The 19750-nt window shown below is 39.4% G+C and overlaps 1 protein-coding gene across 5 annotated transcripts in view; it reads left to right on the plus strand.

The window, feature by feature from the left end:
• The window catches only part of rabgap1l (RAB GTPase activating protein 1-like), a 47682-nt gene extending 28437 nt beyond the window's left edge, over positions 1 to 19245 (plus strand). For 3 of the 5 annotated variants that reach the window (XM_029499952.1, XM_029499953.1, XM_029499954.1), the window contains exons 19-26: positions 4387 to 4515; positions 11992 to 12084; positions 14481 to 14591; positions 14817 to 14921; positions 15205 to 15288; positions 15424 to 15495; positions 16464 to 16664; positions 16969 to 19245. In XM_029499952.1, coding sequence (XP_029355812.1) covers positions 4387 to 4515; positions 11992 to 12084; positions 14481 to 14591; positions 14817 to 14921; positions 15205 to 15288; positions 15424 to 15495; positions 16464 to 16664; positions 16969 to 17124 — 951 coding nt within the window. In that variant the 3' untranslated portion in view covers positions 17125 to 19245. Of the gene's footprint in view, positions 1 to 4386; positions 4516 to 8191; positions 8610 to 11991; positions 12085 to 14480; positions 14592 to 14816; positions 14922 to 15204; positions 15289 to 15423; positions 15496 to 16463; positions 16665 to 16968 lie in introns of those variants that run through there. The other 2 variants (XM_029499955.1, XM_029499956.1) reach the window with 2 other exon arrangements.
• Positions 19246 to 19750: the final 505 nt, after the last annotated feature.

Consider the following 19750-nt stretch of genomic DNA (forward strand, 5'->3'; position numbering starts at 1 on the left):
TTTTTTCTCGACTCATCCCGGCTGGCACGGACCATCACTCCTGATAGCACACTCTCTTGCAAACACCATTAGCCTCTGCTGTTGAGACACAGAAGAAATTCTCCATCTGAAGGATCTACTAACCAATAAAGACTGGATGCTTTGTTGCTGATCATCGAAATCTGGGGAGACATACGCTGGAGTCCATGCTGGAGCTTTTGACTGGATTTAAACTGGACATTTCAAATCAGATGGTTATATCAGTGAAGAGGAAGCTCAAAGAAACAGAAAGACCTACTCTCTTGTGGCAAACAGCTTTTTTATTACCTCCTTATAAGATTAAGTATCGCTGCCTTGAATCAGACTGATCAAGTTCAGCATCCACTTCGCGATAAACGCGAGCATGCAGTGCATCATCTTCCCCTTAAGGCAGAAACGTGCCAAACCATGCTAACAGAGCATGTCTTCTCTGCCTCTGTAATGTTGAGCTTTATATCAGGTGTGCCTTGGAATTTGAAAACAAGGCATTGATGTGTCATCTCACATGTACACCACCAAGCTGAGCATTAAGGATTTACAGTTATGTAGACGGAGGGGATTTTCTTTCTGTCTTTGAATTATATCAATGACAGAAAAATAAAAAAGGGGGAGTACAACCAATATATCGATGGTATTTTCCAGAGCAGCAGCCCACATGTTGAAGAGCACTGTTGCTAAGCAACAACATCCTGGATTAGAATTGGTTGGTGGAGTTTGGCAGGAGAAGATGAGAGTGGGTAGGGTGACTGCATTTCAAAGTGATTCTGGCAGGTAGCTGGAAGACAGCATAAGACCAAAACCTCTGATAGTGGAACAAGCTGCGTGCCCGCTGACATCTTGTCCCCTTGTTATCTTTACTACCCAGACGAACTGGATCATCATTTACCGGGACTGTGCCTGCTGAAATTCTGTGCGTGGCAACTGCTCTTCTTTCAAGACAGCCAGTCACCTTGGTAATCAGGATTCAGTCAGCTTGGGAAGACATTTGACTCCAAACAAATCTTTATTCGCTTAAGGTGACCACAGCTACCAACTTGACTGTTCCCAGCCTACCACACCACCAACTTTCCTCCAATAATCTGGAAACCCACTGAAACATTTGGACAACACGCTGGAGTCACCTGCCACCCTGGCCCCAGAGTGGGACAGTCCCTCGCCCTGTCCCACCCAACCACCATTTCCTCCACCCTCCCCTGCTGCCTCTCCTTCCTCTATACCAAGCTTAACTCCCCATCTGCCCCTTCCTGCAGTGTGCAGGGCAGTGAAGGATGAAGAGGGAAAGACAGAAGAGAGCGCCCACAGCAGTCAGCCCTCAGAGGACTCATTCTGCAGGGTGATGAGTCTCCTTGGGATGGGACACCGGCTCTTCGTGCCCAGGCTCCTGGCGGTGAGAGGCAGGGGTGGGATTAGTAAACAGTTGCTGTATAAGACCACATGCGAACGGTTAGTTTAAAGTCTTAAAGGATTGGTTGTTAGTTTTCCTTATAATTGAACAAGTTACTGCTAAGGACAGAGGACTGGAAAAACCAAGCATGTCAGAAAGCAGCTTCTGTTTTTTCACCTCTGGCACTTAATGTGTTTGTTATCATGATATTTAGATCTTTGAGCTTTGATATTTTCTAAATTTGAAGCAGAATTCTTCTCACTTAAATTCCTAGCCTTTTAAAAAGGGTTAGTCTGTTCTGCTTTCTCACATATACTCTAAACCCTGCTTTAATATGCTCCTATGTAAAATTAATGTCTGATGTCATAAATGTCAATTTAAAATGGGACGTTAATTACCTCCATCCCCTGTTCATTTCATAGAGAATTTCATAGCAGCTATTTTCGAGTCCTCCTTCAGAATTAAACTCAATGCTTCCTTGGAAATCACCTCATCCATTAAGCTTTACAAAGTCACACAAATTCAGATTCAGATTCATTGTTGCATCTTCATTTATATTGGATAAAAAAAACAACTTTGTTCTTGGCTCTATATCATACAACACACTATAAGCAGACAATTAAAAATAATCTGATAAAAGCTTTAAACACAGGTAAAAATTAATAAATATGAGACATTTAGTAATTTAGTCTACTCGTCCTGGCTCTGAGCCTGCAGGAACACCTGCCAGAAGGCAGCAGCTGGAAGAGGTGGTTATTGGGGTGACTCCTTAATAATTTTCTACGCCTTGCAGATGCACCTACTGGTGTAAATGTTTTTATGCTGGGGATCTTCTGAGCCGTCTTTATCACTCTTCAGATGTCTCTGCAGCGGTGAGCACTCCAGTTTCCATGACATGCAGTGATGCATCCTATGAGCACACTTTCTGTTGTGCTCTTGTAGAAGGTGCACAGAATGCTGGGCCCCCGAGCCAAATTTCTTCAGTCTTATGAGGTGGAAAGGGATTATTGGGCCTTCTTCACCACCTCATCAGTGTCCCACTTTAAGTCTGCAGATGTTGACACCCAGGAACCTGATGTCATCCTCTCTGCAGCAGAACCTCCAATAGTGATCAGAGCCAGCTCCATCCCCTTCCCCCTCCTGAAGTCCACTACCAGCTCTTTAGTTTTAGACATTTTGAGTAAGAGGTTGTTCTCACTTCACCATACCAGGTTATCGACCTCCTTCCTGTATGCTATCTCACCCCAGTCAGTGATGACACCACCACAGTTCTGTCATCAGGCAACGTTGACCAACACATTTGAAGGATGTGTGTATAGGGAATACAGGACGGGACTCAGGAAACACCTTTGAGGAGCTATTGTGTTCGGAGTCAGTGGAGCTGAGCTGATGGAACCCATCCTCACTACCTGTCAATGGACAATCACAAGGTCCAGGATCAGATAACACAACTCCGGGATGAAACCTAGGTTGCTTAGTGTCCAGTTTGGGTGATATTATGGTATTAAATGCTGAACTGTAGTCCACAAAAAGCAGTCTGGCATATGTATTTTTATTTTCCAGGTGAGTGAGGGTGTTATGGAGTACTGCAGATATGGTGTCTTCTTTAGATCTCTTCCCACGATGAAGGTCCAATGTAGGAGGAATCATGCAGCATATTTAGTTTTTTATGTGCCTTTCAAAGCACTTGCTCACTACGGGGGTGAGGACAACAAGGTGCCAGTCATTCAGGCATGTTGGGTGTCGGGGCACAGACATGATCATGGCTGACTTAAAGCAAGATGGGAATACACCGTGGGAGAGAAAGGTTGCATATATGAGTGAACACACCCGCCAGCTGTGCCGCACATGTTCAGATCACAGAGGCAGGGGATCTGTCTCAGCCAGCTGCTTTTCTGGGTGTTAACCCGGCTGACCATCCTGCGCACTTCATCCTCAGTGATAGTTTTGTCCCTTTACATAATGATGTTGGTGGGAGCAGAGGCCTGGGTAGTAGTTACTGGGCTCAAACCAGGCATAGAAATGATTCAACTCATTTGGCAGGGACGCGTGAACATTAACTCCACAGTGAGGTCTACCCTTAAAATCAGACAGTGTGGATGCCCTGTTGTGTGTGTGTGTCATTCCTGTTAAGCTGGGTTTGTTTTCTCCCTGTACTCCCTTGGTCTTTTTAATAGCCTTCCAGAGATTGTAGAGTGCCTTTTTCCTTTCCTCCTCATCTCCAGAAGCAAAGGCTCTGTGTCATGCCGTGAGGGCTGCTCTTAGTGTACCATTAATCCTTGGTTTTTGATTTGGAAAAACTTTAATAGCATTTGCTGGAACACTGTTCTCCGTACACTGTGCAGACTGGTAAAATATCAGTCTAATGCTTTCAGCTGCTGAGTAGCTGCACTGCTATAGTTAGAGGTTTTCTGCATTGCTCAAATTCAGATTCATAGTGTATTGGTGTGAGAGTGCAACACATGCTTGTTCTCTAATTTCTATTTATTTTCAGTGGACCAGCAGCCTCAAGGATAGTGTAAGAAAACTAAGTTAGTGCTATGTAAAATGATTGAAATAGTTAATGGAATGCAATATTGATTGTCACTAAACATTATTTACGCAAGAAACTTGATGTATTAGGTCTGACTTAAAATTAAGGAGTCTCCTGTGTTCATCTTTCCTCTTTTTCATCAAGGAAATTATATATTACTGTTTTTTTCCAGATGTCATGCCACTTTTGATTGGATACAGTGTATTTGATTTAACTATATATAATATAGAAAAATGATGTCCTACAAATCAATCATTCGTCATCAAATTGTACAGTCAATTGTGGTATGAGACAAGAGCTGTGAGTCTCCTCTTCTTGAATTTCAAAATCTAATCACAGCCATTAATTTGGGAGGTTACCTTGTGCTCTCCACACGTGACACTTAATGACATCCCTGTGCATCTGTTTCCCCCAACACCTCCACCCCCCACTTCCTCATGTCTTGCTCCAGACATCCAAAGAAGACCTTTTGCAGGCAGATTTTGAAGGGGCTCTTAAGTTCTTCAGAGTCCAACTCCCTAAACGCTACAGAGCTGCAGAGAATGCTCGAAGGCTTATGGAGCAAGCATGCAACATCAAGGTAAGCAGCTCTAGAAATAAACACATGTATTCACTAACTTTAATTGCATGAATCCTTCTTTTAAAATTAAAACTTGGCAATGTTGGGGGCATTACTTTAAAAAAAGTAATTAAGTGTTTGAATTGCTCGACATGCCATCACTGCATATGTCCCAGTCGTTCATGGGTGGTTGGGTGTCTTTGTGTGTGTGGGTAGGTGGGTGGTTTTGTGGTTCATACATGAACCACCGCCCCCATTCTACATTTTAGTCAACCTTAGCCAAACCTCATCACTTATCATGCAATTGTCCCCCAAAACAGGCAGGTGAAGAGATGTCCAGAATGTCCTCAGCTTTGATTCATAAAAACACCCAAACCATTTGTACAAATCATTTCAAAGGTCAATGGGAGTATGGATGAGTCAGAGGCACAAGATAAATAATTTCTTTCTTGGCGTCTCTCACTGACATATAAATAAATGTATTTTGTAAATGACAGAAATTCAGGAACCTATCAAGTATAGCTCTGGCTGTTACGGGATTCAAACCTGAATCTGTAGTTACTGTATCCCAGGTGTAATGGTTTATTATTTTGGTTGCTGTCCTAATGATAATCATATATTTTCTGTCTCTGAATTTGGTGCCCAAAACTGTGTGCTTTTTTGTGCTTTTGTTGCTCTGCACTTTCCCATATTAGTTTGCAGTAAAAAAGTGAAGTGAAACTGACACCTTCACTTTCGGTTGCCAAAGGGAGCTCTTTCCTGAAGTGCAATTATTACTGGAGCTTTCTTTGTTTCACCAGTCATGGAGATTTTAAGAGGTCTTTTATTATATTTAGACCAAATAAGCGAAGATTATACTTCAACACAGCCACACTAAATGTAAAAGCTTTTATGAGCTGGATATTATGTGGCATAATGTGACAGGGAGGGAAAATGGATTCCTTAGATAATTGCTGCAAACTTTTAAATAAATTTCAGTAATGTTGTCGACTTTGCAATATGCTTTGTTTTGTCTTGATGCTGTACCTTTCCCAAGTCTTGTATATTTTCTTTATGGGTCTGAGATAAACACTGATAATATTATTTTGCATGAGTGATAATCGTAGTCTCTTACACACACACATTTATCATCCTCCTTGTAACTTTAACAAGGCCGTTGGCATTTGAGGAATATTCTTAAATTACCAGTCATTAAAGGGAGTGTAGGATATAGTGTGTAGCTGTGTATGTGTGTCAGCAGCGTATAGTAATAGAGGAAGGAAAGAGACAGATGGAAGAGATAATCATTTTCCCTTTACCCTTCACTCAGACTCTCCCTTGCACTCACTCTCCTGTCACTTTCTGTCTACACGCAGTTAATAATTTACATTTACAGGCGTTTTCTGGCTTCCTGATCCAGAAAATTTACTGTGATTGAGAAGGTTGTGATACAGCCGCATGGTTGACATGAGTCTAATTTCAGATGTATTTATATGCTTTTCTACACACAGGGTATCCTGCTCTATGGTTCTGCATGATGGTTATCACTGGTAGCTTTTTGGTATTCAAGCACAATCTTGCATCACTTAAACATGTTCAGTGTTGTGTTGCAAAAGAGCACACACACTGTCACATGTATCAGTCTAAGGACATTACCAATGACTAATGTTGTACTACACAACACAAAAAAGAAATTCTTAATTATTATGTTTGCATTTTTTTTTTGTATCAGACAAATAATGTAATTATTAATAATAATTTGATCATTTAATTATCATTTAATTATAATGAGTGACTCTGGATGTCACAGCACAAGGTTTTGGTTTTTTTACGCTCTCCTGCATTTTTCTTTTTTTTTTTTAAAAAACACCACTTAACTATCACATACATGTTAACTGACGGCTAAGAGGCCAAAGCAGCCATAGTGCAAAACATTACATCACATCATGTCACATCAACCAAGGTATATCCCATCGAGTTATACCATATCATGTCACAAACCTCACAACATAAAACACCTTACTACATCATCTCTCACCACCGTCATACACCCACACACATTACACTATGGCCCAACATTTCATAACATAAAACTGTGAGAAATAGTGTTTGAGTTATGAATTTATTTGAATCTAAGGTAAGCATAACATAAACTGTGGGTTCAATTTTACAGCAGGACAGTCCACTCTTCCTACCCTAATTTGTTAACAAATTAAGCTGTAATCATTTGTACAGGATGCGGCTTCTAGATAGAGAAACACAGTTGCTGCAGTACTTCATCTGCCATGCCCAACAAAGAAAAATCTGGCTCTCTGAGCCACTTTGTTCTCTCCTCAGTGCCCCTTTTGCAAATTTTTCTCTGTCGACATCTAAATAGGATCAGTTTGTAAGCTGCTTAAAACAGCGAAAGAATTCACTGATGAATGGGTGGTTTAGCCTTTCTGGGGATTATGGGAAGAATTTGAATTTCTTTGCTTTCTTAAAAATCCACTTGATGGAGTGGGTGACTTTTTAGGACTCCATGAACAAAAAGGAATGTTTACAATGCCCATTAATTTGATGCTCAGGTTTTGACTGATTAATCCAGCAGTTACCGAATCCATGAAGGGTGTGTACAGAGCGAGTGATAGAATAATTTCGGAAGAGTTACAGAATAAGACTTACATGGATGGATGAAGACTCAGAGGCTCTAAAGACCGCATGGGCTGCTTGGTGTTAGCTACAGGCATTTCCCTGTAACAAAAGCATTTCCTCCGGTTATTAAAAAATACAAAAGAACTATATGTGCACGATCAGTTGTAAGAAATTTTAGTCAAGGTTGTTTTTGAGGGGGGCTGTAGCGAAAGTATTTTAAAAAAAGATGATGCAAAGTACATTAACATTTATGTAATCTCTCGCTCCCTCTATATACTTCAAATATAAATATTTATTATTATATTATATATATTATATTATAATATATTATATATTATATATATTATATTATAATTATTTGTTGTTAGTTTTTTTTTATATCATACCACATTTTATCCAAATATGGATACAATGAAGAAAAAGCTTCACATATTTAAAATAATTTTAAATAACTTTTAGAATCATGAAGTCTAGGCGCTCACATAACATGATATTTTTAGACTTTGAATATAGATTTTACAAATAACTGAAAAATGTACTGATGAAGATGGACATGCCATGCAGGCATAGTGTCACTGACCAACATGTTACTGACAACCTAAGGCAATATTGGAGCTGCATAAGTGATCAGAAATGAAACATAGATTAGTTCTGCCCTCACCCCTAGGCCCCTGTACTGTCTCATACAGATCTACCCCACAGATACACCGATAACGTGTTTCTTCTCGTTTCTAAACTCCAAATGGATGTCGTGAAATGACTGAGACAGAGAGAAAATGCAGTAACACACGAAGACGTTCATGCATCTTTCCTAAGGGAGAGCATGTCTCTTCAGAGATGGCTGGTAGTTTTATCTTTCAGAGGATGCTGCAGTGTGCAGGCATCTTCCAGGACAGCTTCTCCTCTGAGTTGCACTTCACTGCTGCGGTTTGACTGTTGGAGCTGCAGCTATCAAGTCACTGTGGTTGATGTGACAGCTTCCTTCCTATCTTTCTCAACTTCAAATGCGCACACGGTGTAGACTTGTAAACAAGCCTTCATTTCTATTTTTACCAGCAGCACGAAATGAGGGGAAGAACAAAAATCAGCCTCAGACAGCAGCCTAAAGTGAGGGTGTGTGCTGGGCCGGAGCAGACAGACAGACAGAGACAGGCAGGTGCCTGGTTCCGCCGCTTGGTGGGCGGGGCTCAGTGGTTCGGTGGGCGGGGCTCCGCGCTCCAGGAACTCTTGAAGCCGGCTGGTCGTCTCTTTTCTTTCGGTCAGACTCCGACAGGGCTCGTCAGCTTCCCTCCTCACTGACTCCCTTCACATCGGCTTCCCTTCCCCTCCTCCTCATTCTTCTCCATCCTCTGCTCCTTCTTGCCGCCGCGGGAGTCAAGATGATGCAGGAGGTGTCCATCATGGTGGCGTACGACGCTCACGTCATGGACCGGCCGGGTGAGGAGGACACCCTGGCTCGGTTGGTCGCCCACTCCAGACCGCTCAGAGCACCCAGATCGGTGGTAGGTTTCTTTCTTTCTTCCCTCAGAAGGAACAGAAGCTGCAGCTTTTCGTGAAGCTCTATTCATAGCTGCTGTGTGTGGGTTGTGTTCTGCTGTATGCATCTGACACCTAAGGTGACAGAGCTTTGTCAGCCTAGAAGATGGGCAGGATTTGTGATCGTCAGTTTGATTCAGTTATTGATATAAATTTGGAATCAATAGAGACCTTTTGTGTGGGGATGTGTGTTACGGTCACATGTGAAACACATGTGCTTTGTCCGTATTGAGAATATTCTAACTCTTGGAGCACCACTATATGAAAGAAGATCACTCTTCTACATGCTCACTGGCACAGCTGCCAGCGTTGGGACCTACTCTTTTTTTTTTCCTCCTGCCACAGGGATTCAGGTCAGGAATCTAAAAGTGGTTGTGGTACCAGTTCATGTGGCACACAGTATCTTTCAGCTTGTTAACAGACTCAGAAAAGCCCCTGTGTGCTCAAACATGCCTCTGACATTTACACTCATTGTTGTGGGAGGTGAACTCAGGGTTTCCATCCTGAAACTGTGTTTGCGTGTGCGTATGTGTGATGTCTGTATTGAAATGGCCTTGAGCATGAACCTGACGCCTGTAGACAATTGCTGGTTGGAATGTTACTAAATAAGGTTTGGATGTCTTAATACATTAAGGATTTTGACATCAATCATGTTCCTATAGTATGTTTAGTAAAGTTGATCTCAAAAGTGTAACTTATCTTAAAGTTCCAAAGCAAATGAATGTGAATTATTTAGTGAATGAAATATATCTGAAATAATATATATAAGTCATGAATCCTGTATGTAGTTATAGCAAATCTGTATATTTAAAGAAAAGCCTTGCTTCTAACAGGTGGGCACAGCTCACTGTTCCATTTCATTACACAGCAATGCAGTAGCCGTTATGTATCATATGGTTGTAGGGTTGCATAATAGTAGCTAGATTTCAGCCTGTCACTGTATGTATTACGGTGCATTTAGAAGAAAAGGGCTTTACTTTACATTTGAATTAACAGCAAAATTTGGACTTAAATCGCCTCTTTTAGCTGTCATAGACAGTCTGAGAATCAGTCACAGAAATGTACAGCCAGCCAACCAACTTAGTAATAGATTGTTAGTATGTTAGTTTTGTTTCTGTTTTAGTTGGATTTGTTTGTATGATCACACATTGCATCAGATAAAACTTCATTTTTAATTTATTATTCATCATAAATACTTGATTAACTTGTAATGTGTAAGCATGCCATCATGGACCACATATGCATGAGGGCTACACCTCTGGTATATTCTCACTATGACCTATCTTTGGATGGTATAAAATGGTTATGTAGACTTCATACACTTGATACAGTTTATTTTTGGTTTCATAGAAGTGTATGAGAGGACCTTGCTTTGTAAATGAAAAACAGTTTGTTTCTTTCAATATGGTATGTTAAAGGTTACTTTTAATGAAACATTTTCAGTTGTTCATGTGACCTTTCATATTTTGTGCAAAAAATTGATTTAAGCTTTTTGCACTGACACCATCACTCCCATTTCAAAATGGAGATTAAGTGCAACTTAATGAAGTAAATGCTTTTTAGAGCTCAACTTAGATAAGAGCAAGGAAACAATAACATTGTTACAGCAGTGTTATCTGCTGGGAAATTCAGTGTTAGATAGATTAGAATGTGACATTGATTCAACTCAGCGATTATAAAGGTCAAGGCTCAACCTGCCGTTCAGTGAGAGTGATTGTCTTGTAGCTGCATCGATTTCACGAATCTGATTTCTGTGTATGAAAGAAATGTTCTCTTACAATGTTAGGTTTCATAGTTTGTATATTTTGGGGCATTTTGTGTTGCACAAGTTTCTATTCCTGTGTACAGCAGAAATATTGTGAAATGCTTGTTCTTAATGTCACACAGCTGGCTGTCTTGCTGTTGTTTGATTAATACTAGACATTTATTTAACATGGCCACTAAATCATTAACAAAGTGTGATGAACTGGAGAAAAGAAAAGTTGGTGATTTCCTGCTTTTAGAGAAGAAGGGAAAAATACAATCAAAAAGACAAAAAAAGAACAAAAAAACAAGTAAATTATTAAAATATTAACCATTGTGATAGCAGCATTAAAGATTATTTTTACCAGTTAATGATGATGAAAGTTTTTTTGTTTGTTTGTTTGTTTGTTTGTTTTTTCAGTTTTCTCCTGTGTCAAAGAGTAAGCAGTATAAAACTATCTACCAAAGAATGAATACTTGATGTGATGTAAACAGAACAAAATAAGTACATACATACATGAGTACACACATGCCAGTCTCAGAGGAGTGGTCATGTGACCGACCTGGGATCCCCAGCCCTAACAGCAGACACCATGGCAATGCTGTTTCTACACAGCAGAGATGGCATTGGCACCCGCCAGAAGGAGGCCGTCAGTGTGTTTACTGCTCTTTGAAACATTTTACTTTAGTTAACAGAGTTCAACTCTCTGTAGCTATTCTCTGCCAAAGCTGCCATATATGAGAGGTCACATGTTCACCATAGATTTGGATTTGATTTCTTTAATTATAATTGTTATTTATCATGATGCCATGTGACGTTTTAAGACAGTTCCCATCAAACTAAATGAAATAATAATAAATCTGTAAATTTAACACTCCTTGGCTTTTAATCATGCTGTTTTTCTCTCAAAATAATCTAGAGACGTGTTCAAATGTCCAAAAGGACTTTTGACAACATGACTTAGGTATATGAAAATTTATATGAAGATGAAGAGTGGTCTGAACTGACAGCCCTTCTTAAAACGATGCAGGCTCCTGGCTAATGTGTTTACCTTACTATGTGTGCATACAGTGTCAGTGTAATATATGTAACATGTTGAAATAAGTATAAGGATAGCAGACTACAATTCAAAGAAAAAATGCTTCATCTGCTGTTGGGAGAACATCTGTTGTTTTTCGATATGTTGTATGTATGTTGATAAACTGAAGCATGTTCTGCTTCTTCTGTCATAGTTAACATCAACTACAGTGGTGGTGAAGCAGTTTTTTTTTTTTTTTTGTCCTATTAAGTGCTTCTAAGCATGACACCATTCCTGTTCTTTCTTCTGACTGTGACGGCCCGCTGCTGTGTTCAAATATGAATTGGTATAGGTCTCCCAGGAAAAGGGAAAATGAGAGAATCAATTGAGAACCATCTGAAGGTTGTTGGTCTCCGCTGAGGAAATTTTATCCAGGGAAGCAACGACTCAATGGGGACTGCTGAACATGATCAGTCATTTGTTATGCTTTTTCACATGAAAAACAGGGAACATTACAAGGTTAACAGTAAAATCATTTATACTACATGTATCATATCTGCTGGTGTTTTTATTTTCTTTTTTTCAGGTTCCAACAAAAAAGCTGAAGAAGTTTGAGAAGGAATATCAGACATTGAGAGAAAGTCAGCTGCAACAAGAAGACCCCGTCGACCGATACCAGGTCCCCCGCCCATACACACATTAACATATTTACATACTTTCTATTCACATCAGAGTAACAGTCCCTTGTATATTTAGTTTGAATACCTTCTGAGATAGCTTGACATGGTAAGAAATCACTTTGCTCCTCTATATATATATATATATATATATATATATATATATATATATTGTTGCAGTGAGCACATATAATACAAGCTTCTTTATATTGTGGAAATTGACCATCTTAGTAAAATTCGCCTGGCTTCATTCCTGTTTTCCACTTGGTTGGTTCTCTCACAGTGCCAACTTTCATAGATTTTTACCCAGACATCAATAAATATTTTTGGCATCTTGTAAGAAAGGTTAAAATCTTGATTCTCACACATTTTGTTTATAGCGAGCAGCAGAGTACTTCATTTTTAACGCCCACACATGGAAAGTTGTTAAGTGAAAACTTGAATGTACCTTCATATCGTTCTGTGATAAAAGCAGTCTATTTGAGGAGACCTAAGAAAGAACTTGAAAGAAATTGATAGGTGAAATGGCCTTTTTTACTCCACAGTTGAAAACCAGCATTTTTTAACTTAAAATAAAGTCTTTGTTCAGATATGTAAAAGGTTTGCAGTGGTGTTTTTTATTACATGTTAACTCGTATTAGTAGCAGTAGCTGTAAGACAGCAAGGAAGTTCACTGCTGACAATGCTGAGGTATTTTTTCAAGTTTTCCTTGCAGTCATTGAATTCACACTATTTTTATGCCTCAGCCTTTTGTTATTGTCACTAAAAATATTGCAGAGTCTGTTTGTTGTTTCATTGTTCTCTTCCACTTTCAAGCAAAACCCAACAGAAATAGCTTGACAGGCACAACACCTGCCTTTCAAGAACTTGGTTCGTCTCAACTGAATAAATTCCAAATGATATAGTGGTCTAACTAAAAAGTATGTTTAAATTCAGCCATTGGCTTGTTTCCTTCAGTAGGTTTAAATGACCAGGTGCAAATAACTTTCAACGTGTCTTTTTAAAGCGAAATCAGTTTTACCTGAAGAACTTGTTTGATGAAATATAACTTAAATAGTTAGTGGGAGGGGACACACACAAGCATGCAGGAAAACTTCCTACCCAAGAGAAAACAAATCCCTTGGAATGGAATGACACACTATTCTCACTGTCATTCGACAGTTAAATATGGTTTTATACTCCAGGTTTAGGTATGTATTTTATATATTGCATTGTGTTTAGCGTGTGCTGGTATTTGTGTGTGTTTTGCTTTCTAATTGAAAAATCGATGTTATTATTGCAGCCAGTTTTACCTTTTCTTTTCTCCTTTCAGTATCTCTCTTAATACAAATCTTAAATATTTAAAAAAGGATGAAAGGAGCACAAGTGGGTGAGAGTACAGCTGTGATATGTCAGAGAGAGTAGGCAAATCATGATCATGTGTTGAAGTTCAGTCTGGATAGCTGGAGGCTCCATGTAAAGACGTTGTTGTGAGTTTGGACAGCAAGTTGCCCCTTCTCCCACAAATATTTACTATTAATGATTTTACGCACATTCTTATTATTTTCAATATAGAATATATGAATATAATAATATAATATTAATGATATATAATCTATTAATGGTATTTAATATTCACAATTTTTTGAGTGGACTAATTTGGTGGTTGAAGCAGTTCTGTAAGTGAGGTGTTTAAATTCTTAGGTATTTGAAAACTCTGCTGCAACAAAGGAGTTGCAGGAGTTGCCGTCTCGCTAACTGAGACATTGTTGGTCTCTCCTCTTTGCGTAAACGAATTACTTCCCTGGGAATAGGAAATTGATAATGCAATCTGAAGAACAGCATGACTGCTATTCCACAGAAGCTGATCTCAGACATATATGCTTTCTCTTCATCACGCTGATATCTGTGATGTATGTGTAAATGAAAGAATGATCATTTGCAAAATTATTTGAAATTCGATGAAGCACTTCAATTATAGAGCAAATGACACAATTTTACGTATGGTTCTGGTGGTAGGGTACTATTTCTCATTGAAGCATGCTGTTATGTGAGACTATTTAAAGCGTATCAGCAGTCATGAGACTCCTGTCATGGTTTATAATTGGGACTTTAAAATTAAAGAATATTTGAACACCAAACATTTCCCAATTCTGCAGATGAGAAATGTGAGGCAAGGTCCTGAACGCTATTTGCTTACCCCATGACACCTGAATGCAAAGCACAAGAATCACAAGATGGCTACAACATGAACACAATTACCCATACATGCAGAGTCTTCAAGGCAACAAGAACTTCACATATAATTGAGAGTATCATCATTAGATTAGATTTTCCTTTATTGTCCCACAATAGAGAAATTCACATCATAGCCGACTCTAATAGATTCTGCAACTTGATTTGTGTGTTGTGTGTGCAGAGGGAGAACCGCCGTCTTCAGGAGGCCAGTATGCGGCTAGAACAGGAGAACGATGACTTGGCCCATGAATTGGTTACCAGTAAGATCGCTCTTCGAAATGACCTTGACCAGGTAACAAGGGGAGGGGAGGAGGTTTTCAAGCTTTAGCAATCAATCAACCGTAGTGTTCGAATCCGTGTTTTTGGTTAGTAAGATTATTTTTACATGTCGTATTTGTTTTATATTGGTTGTACTATACTATGGCATCATCATAAGCTTTGTGACGCACTGGAACTAGCTTTTCCAGAGTGAGTTCAGGTATTGATTGTGTATGTTTGTATATGTATGTGCATTCAGGCAGAAGACAAAGCAGATGTTTTGAACAAAGAGCTGCTGAGCACTAAGCAACGTCTAGTTGAGACTGAGATGGAAAAGAGACGGCAGGAGGAGGAGACAGCTCAGGTAACAGCTGCCTTTTGTTTATCCTCTTGACCATTCCTGGCCTGTTTGAATGTTCTCATTATTGCTTTGCAACAGCTTTCCGGCGATTTTAAAAATTAAAGGTATGCTAGAAATGGGTCTATAATTAGCTACAACATCTGGATTAATAACTACGTAGGGTAATGACAGATTTGAACTGATCAGTTCTCGAATGTGTGGAAATTAATGGAAAACAACTTTAATCAGCCTGTACAGCATGTTCACAATTGTTGGCTGTCTTGTTCTGCTTTGTTGTCTCTTCCAGCTCAAGGAGCTGTTCAGGAGGGAGCTTGAGAAAGCTGAATTGGAAATAAAGAAAACCACAGCGATAATAGCTGAATACAAACAGGTTTGTAATGTGTGTGGGACGTATAGATTCACATTTGTGTGCAAGGAGTTGTGATGAAAAGGATGACATTACTCATTCTTGCCAAAACACAGGGTGTACATATCATCTGTAATACAACCTGACTTCCTGTTTCAGATCTGCTCCCAGCTGAGCACCAGACTAGAGAAACAGCAGACCACAATAAAAGAAGAGCAGGATATTGTCAGGGTGAGATTACAAGGCTGTGTTTCAATGTTCCTAAGTGGTTAGTCTGAAGCCCGTGACACAAATCTATACCCATCCTTTTGCTCGTTTAAAGGCAAAAACAAAATGTTTCTGCCCAAGAGCATGGTTCAGAATAGTCTCTTACTTCTCTTACTCTAGTCTCTTACTTATTCATACAAATATTTTGGACATTACTTGCAATAAACCCATCAGAGTGTCATCTCATAGTGTATTAAAAAGCAAGGCATCTTGCTAAATTATTATAATGGTGCTGTGTTTGTTCCAAAATTAGTCTAGATGATAAATGGGAAACACTGCACACTAGCTAAACAACTGAACCCTGCATCAGGTTTAGGTTTCTATTCAAACAACTGAACCCTGCATCAGGTTTAGGTTTCTATTCAAACAACTGAACCCTGCATCAGGTTTAGGTTTCTATTCAAACAACTGAACCCTGCATCAGGTTTAGGTTTCTAGTATTGAACACTAACGCTGAAAATTACATTTAGATTGTGTGTAGACTGAGCCTGTCTTAATCAGGACACAATGCTCTCTTTGAGCTGATGCACTGATTAAATAGACATTTTGAATCACAATCACCAATTTCTTACTGATCTTCATTCAACATTCACTTGATGTGATTCTCCAGTTATAGCGCTAACATAGGCGCCTAAGCAATGGAGCGAGTGGGGCAAATACATCCCTGTTATTTCATTTAACTTTGCTAACCCTCTGCTGCCCTGCTTTTAAAAACAAACTTATCATCATACAGTCCCCACAATCAGGTGATAACCCCCTCTGCCCCAAGTCCCAGCAATTACATATCTTTCCAAGTGTGTGCCCCCATTTTTAAATATATGTAGGTGCCTGTGAGCACAGTAACTACCGTGGTTATCAGTACAGTTTAAAATGTGCTTACCCACTAATATGAATAATACTAATTACATATTTGTGTTTCTGTGCCTGTCTAGAGTAAAGTAATGGCTTGTGAGCACTGCAGGGTCCTGTTCAGCAACCAGGAGTCCCTTCAAGCGTCATCTCCTGGCAGTAGCAAGGCATCCTCTGAGCCACTGGATGAGGAAAAAGATGGGCTGAGGGAACAGCTGAGGCTGATGGAGCTTGAGTTGGCCCAAACTAAACTGCAGCTGGTCGAAGCCAAGTGCCGTATTCAGGTCAGCACCGTGATAACACCAGTAACATGAACTGATTACCTGGGAAATTATAGGACAATACAATATCCTGATGGAAATTGATATATAAGTTAAGCTTTTAATACATGCAACACTTGATTTCGATTGTCAGTTCTCGTGTATGATTGGAGGTATTTTAAGTTACTGTAAGGTGTAAAAATTCACAGCAGTATGACACTGGGAAGGCTGTTTGTTGAACTGTAACCATGGCACGTTTGATCCAAAGTGTTTACCTCTTCTGTGCTCGGCCTGTTGGCTCCTCCCTGCTCGCCTTGTCGCTCTGCAGGAGCTTGAGCACCAGCGGGGAGTTCTGATGAACGAGATGCAGGCGGCAAAGAACTCTTGGTTCAGCAAGACTCTGGGCTCCCTGAAGAGCGCTTCTTCCTCATCGTCCAGTTCTACATCCCAGACTCCATCCTCTCCAAAAGAAGGCCCTGCTTAGATGAACTCCCCTACCATGCCTCCCCCGATGACCCTGCAGGACACACACTAGAGTGAAGGAACACAAGTTGAAGAAAAAAGCAGCAAGGAAATGCAGTATTCCTTTTCCAACCAGTGGCAAACTTAAGCTCACCAACTTCTTTTGACTGCAAATAGATGAAAAAAGGAACATAAAGAAAGCTGAAGAGAATCATAAAATGGGGTCTCCTGTTGGTCCGCCATTTAGCTCCTACTAAAATGCTACTGCAGCGATATTGTCATTATACCTAAGTGATTATTTCTTATTAATTCTTATGTAAAGCGTGACAAACCTAAGTGCAGCAAAGCCACAGCTCTGAAAAAGGAATGCTACATCCAATCGTAAACAAGAACAACACAAAAGTTGTATGTCTTTACAGTGATGTAACAAACAATGTTGTCTTATAAATATGCATAACCATTTATTGATTTTTTTTTTTTAAATAATCGTGTACAGTTCTTTAACATAAGAAAGGAAAAAAACATGAGGAGAAGTTCTTTGTTAATTTTTTTCTACTGTTTTGAATTTGAATCTCATCTGTAGATGTTGATATAATAAGCACAGTGTGTGATTTATCCAACCGAGTCCAAATGCTGGAGAGCCAAATTGAGAGTATGCAGGAATTATATTTCAAATTTTACTTTTTTTTATGTTTCCCTATTCAGTTTCTTTTAAATTGCACACATCTCCCTCCCCTGGAGTCTGTCTGCGGTTCTTATCCATCATCAAAGTTCACTGTAGATAACAGTCACCACATCGCATTCGTTATTTTGACCTAATAATGAAGCGTAGAGTTTGGTAAGTGATATATAGCACAAATTATCCCTAAATACACTCACAATAGCATAAAGTTAATAAGCAAGATTAGCTTGTAGTATGCCCCCATCACAAATAGTCCTGATATACTGGCATACATTTTCCCTCTTTGTTGTGTTAAAGGATTAACTTCATTGTTACTGGTGTCAGTTTTCTCTTAAAATGACAACTTAATTGGATGCCAAACTCTTCCCTACATCGGGCTTGTCTGTATGTAATGCTCCTCCTGATAGCATCAAACTCTCAGAATCTTCAAAATAAGCAAATGAGAATTGTTGGAGCATAAAACAACTCGGGGGGGGGGTCTGTACTCCTTTTGTAGTACATGAAGGAAGTAAATAATTCTCTGCAGCAAGAGACGGCGGAAGTAAAACAGCACAAGGTGCCTCATAAAAGTGTAGATGCACCACACTACAAATGTCTGAGGATCAACACGAATAAAGCTTTATTCATTTCAAAGGAAAATGAGAAGAATTGATAGGGATGATGTGGGTGTCTGTAACATGAAAGCATGCTACAGAGGTTTTCGTGGTGCCAATAGTCTGCTTTATCTTACAGTTTCATCGTCACTGAAATCGGCCTTTGGATTCAGTGTTTTTGTGAGGGGGGCTTTGAGTGTGTGTGCTCTCCATTGTAACTCAAGTAGCTGAAGTTGATATGGTTTGGTCCTTTTTTTTTTTTATTGACTGAATGGGTTGGCCGATGAGAGGAACACCATCTGACTAAAGTGTCAGAGAGCGTCTGCTGTGCCATAAGGCCGTTCCTACTGCTCTGTGCCCAGTAGTCTCCCTTATATTCGCCATCAACCCTGTCATGTGGTTTTACAGGAAAACTTATTGCATATTATTTTCAGCGGTGTGGTTTCCTACATTTCCAGGACATTCCTTTATACCCTGTCACATTTGTAGTGTTGTGTCGAGTGAACTCTGGCAAATGGAGGGGAGCGCCATGTCTTTTATGTACACTAACACAACATTTATATTTGAAACACAATTTCAAGCATAATTATTTTTTAACTGAGGGTCATTATTGAAAGGAAAGCTACCAGTTTATAATGAATCTGTTCAATTTCTATTCTTTCTCTAATTCACAGTTAACTTTGATAATGGACAGTTGGTGAATAGGAGTACGTTATAAGGTTGTATGTTGGTGCAGTTAGCTGTATTCAACAGTCATAGAGAAAGAGGCAGGGACTGCTCTTCAGCTGGAAAGACTCCAACACTGTTTGCTGTACAGTAACTGCCTGACCTGTGTTAATAAATACATTTCAGTTTTTCTGTTCATGCACTTTGAGATTTTTTTTTTTTCTTGCAGAAGTACAATACCAAACTGACTGTCATCTCTGGAGTAAATCACTTTCACCTTCTGAAAAAAGAAAGCAACAATGAGAGACTTTTTCGTCTGCAGAGAAGCTTTCCTGGTCCCTGGTAGATTGATTTCTGCCTCTGGGTCAGCAATTTCCAAACAAAAGAACCTTTGGCAAATTAAATACAAATAAAACCAATGATAAAAAAAAAACCACAATAAATAAATAAAACACGGTATAACAAACTATATTTGTAATTACATATAAATATACATTGTACAACATTATATCCTAAAGACATTAATATACATTATACCTCTCTCTGTCACACCTGGCTGCCTCAGCGCTTCTGCCACGTGTTTTGTCTGTTCAGCGTCTAAGGCCATTTAGTTCAGTGACAAAAGAAACTTGGTTTTTGTTTTGTTTTGTTTTTTTTTTAACTCTGAGACATAGCTTACATTGTCTTTGTCCCAGAATTCCAGTTCA

Source organism: Echeneis naucrates, chromosome 4 (genome assembly GCF_900963305.1).
Source record: "Echeneis naucrates chromosome 4, fEcheNa1.1, whole genome shotgun sequence".
NCBI classification, from domain to species: domain Eukaryota; kingdom Metazoa; phylum Chordata; class Actinopteri; order Carangiformes; family Echeneidae; genus Echeneis; species Echeneis naucrates.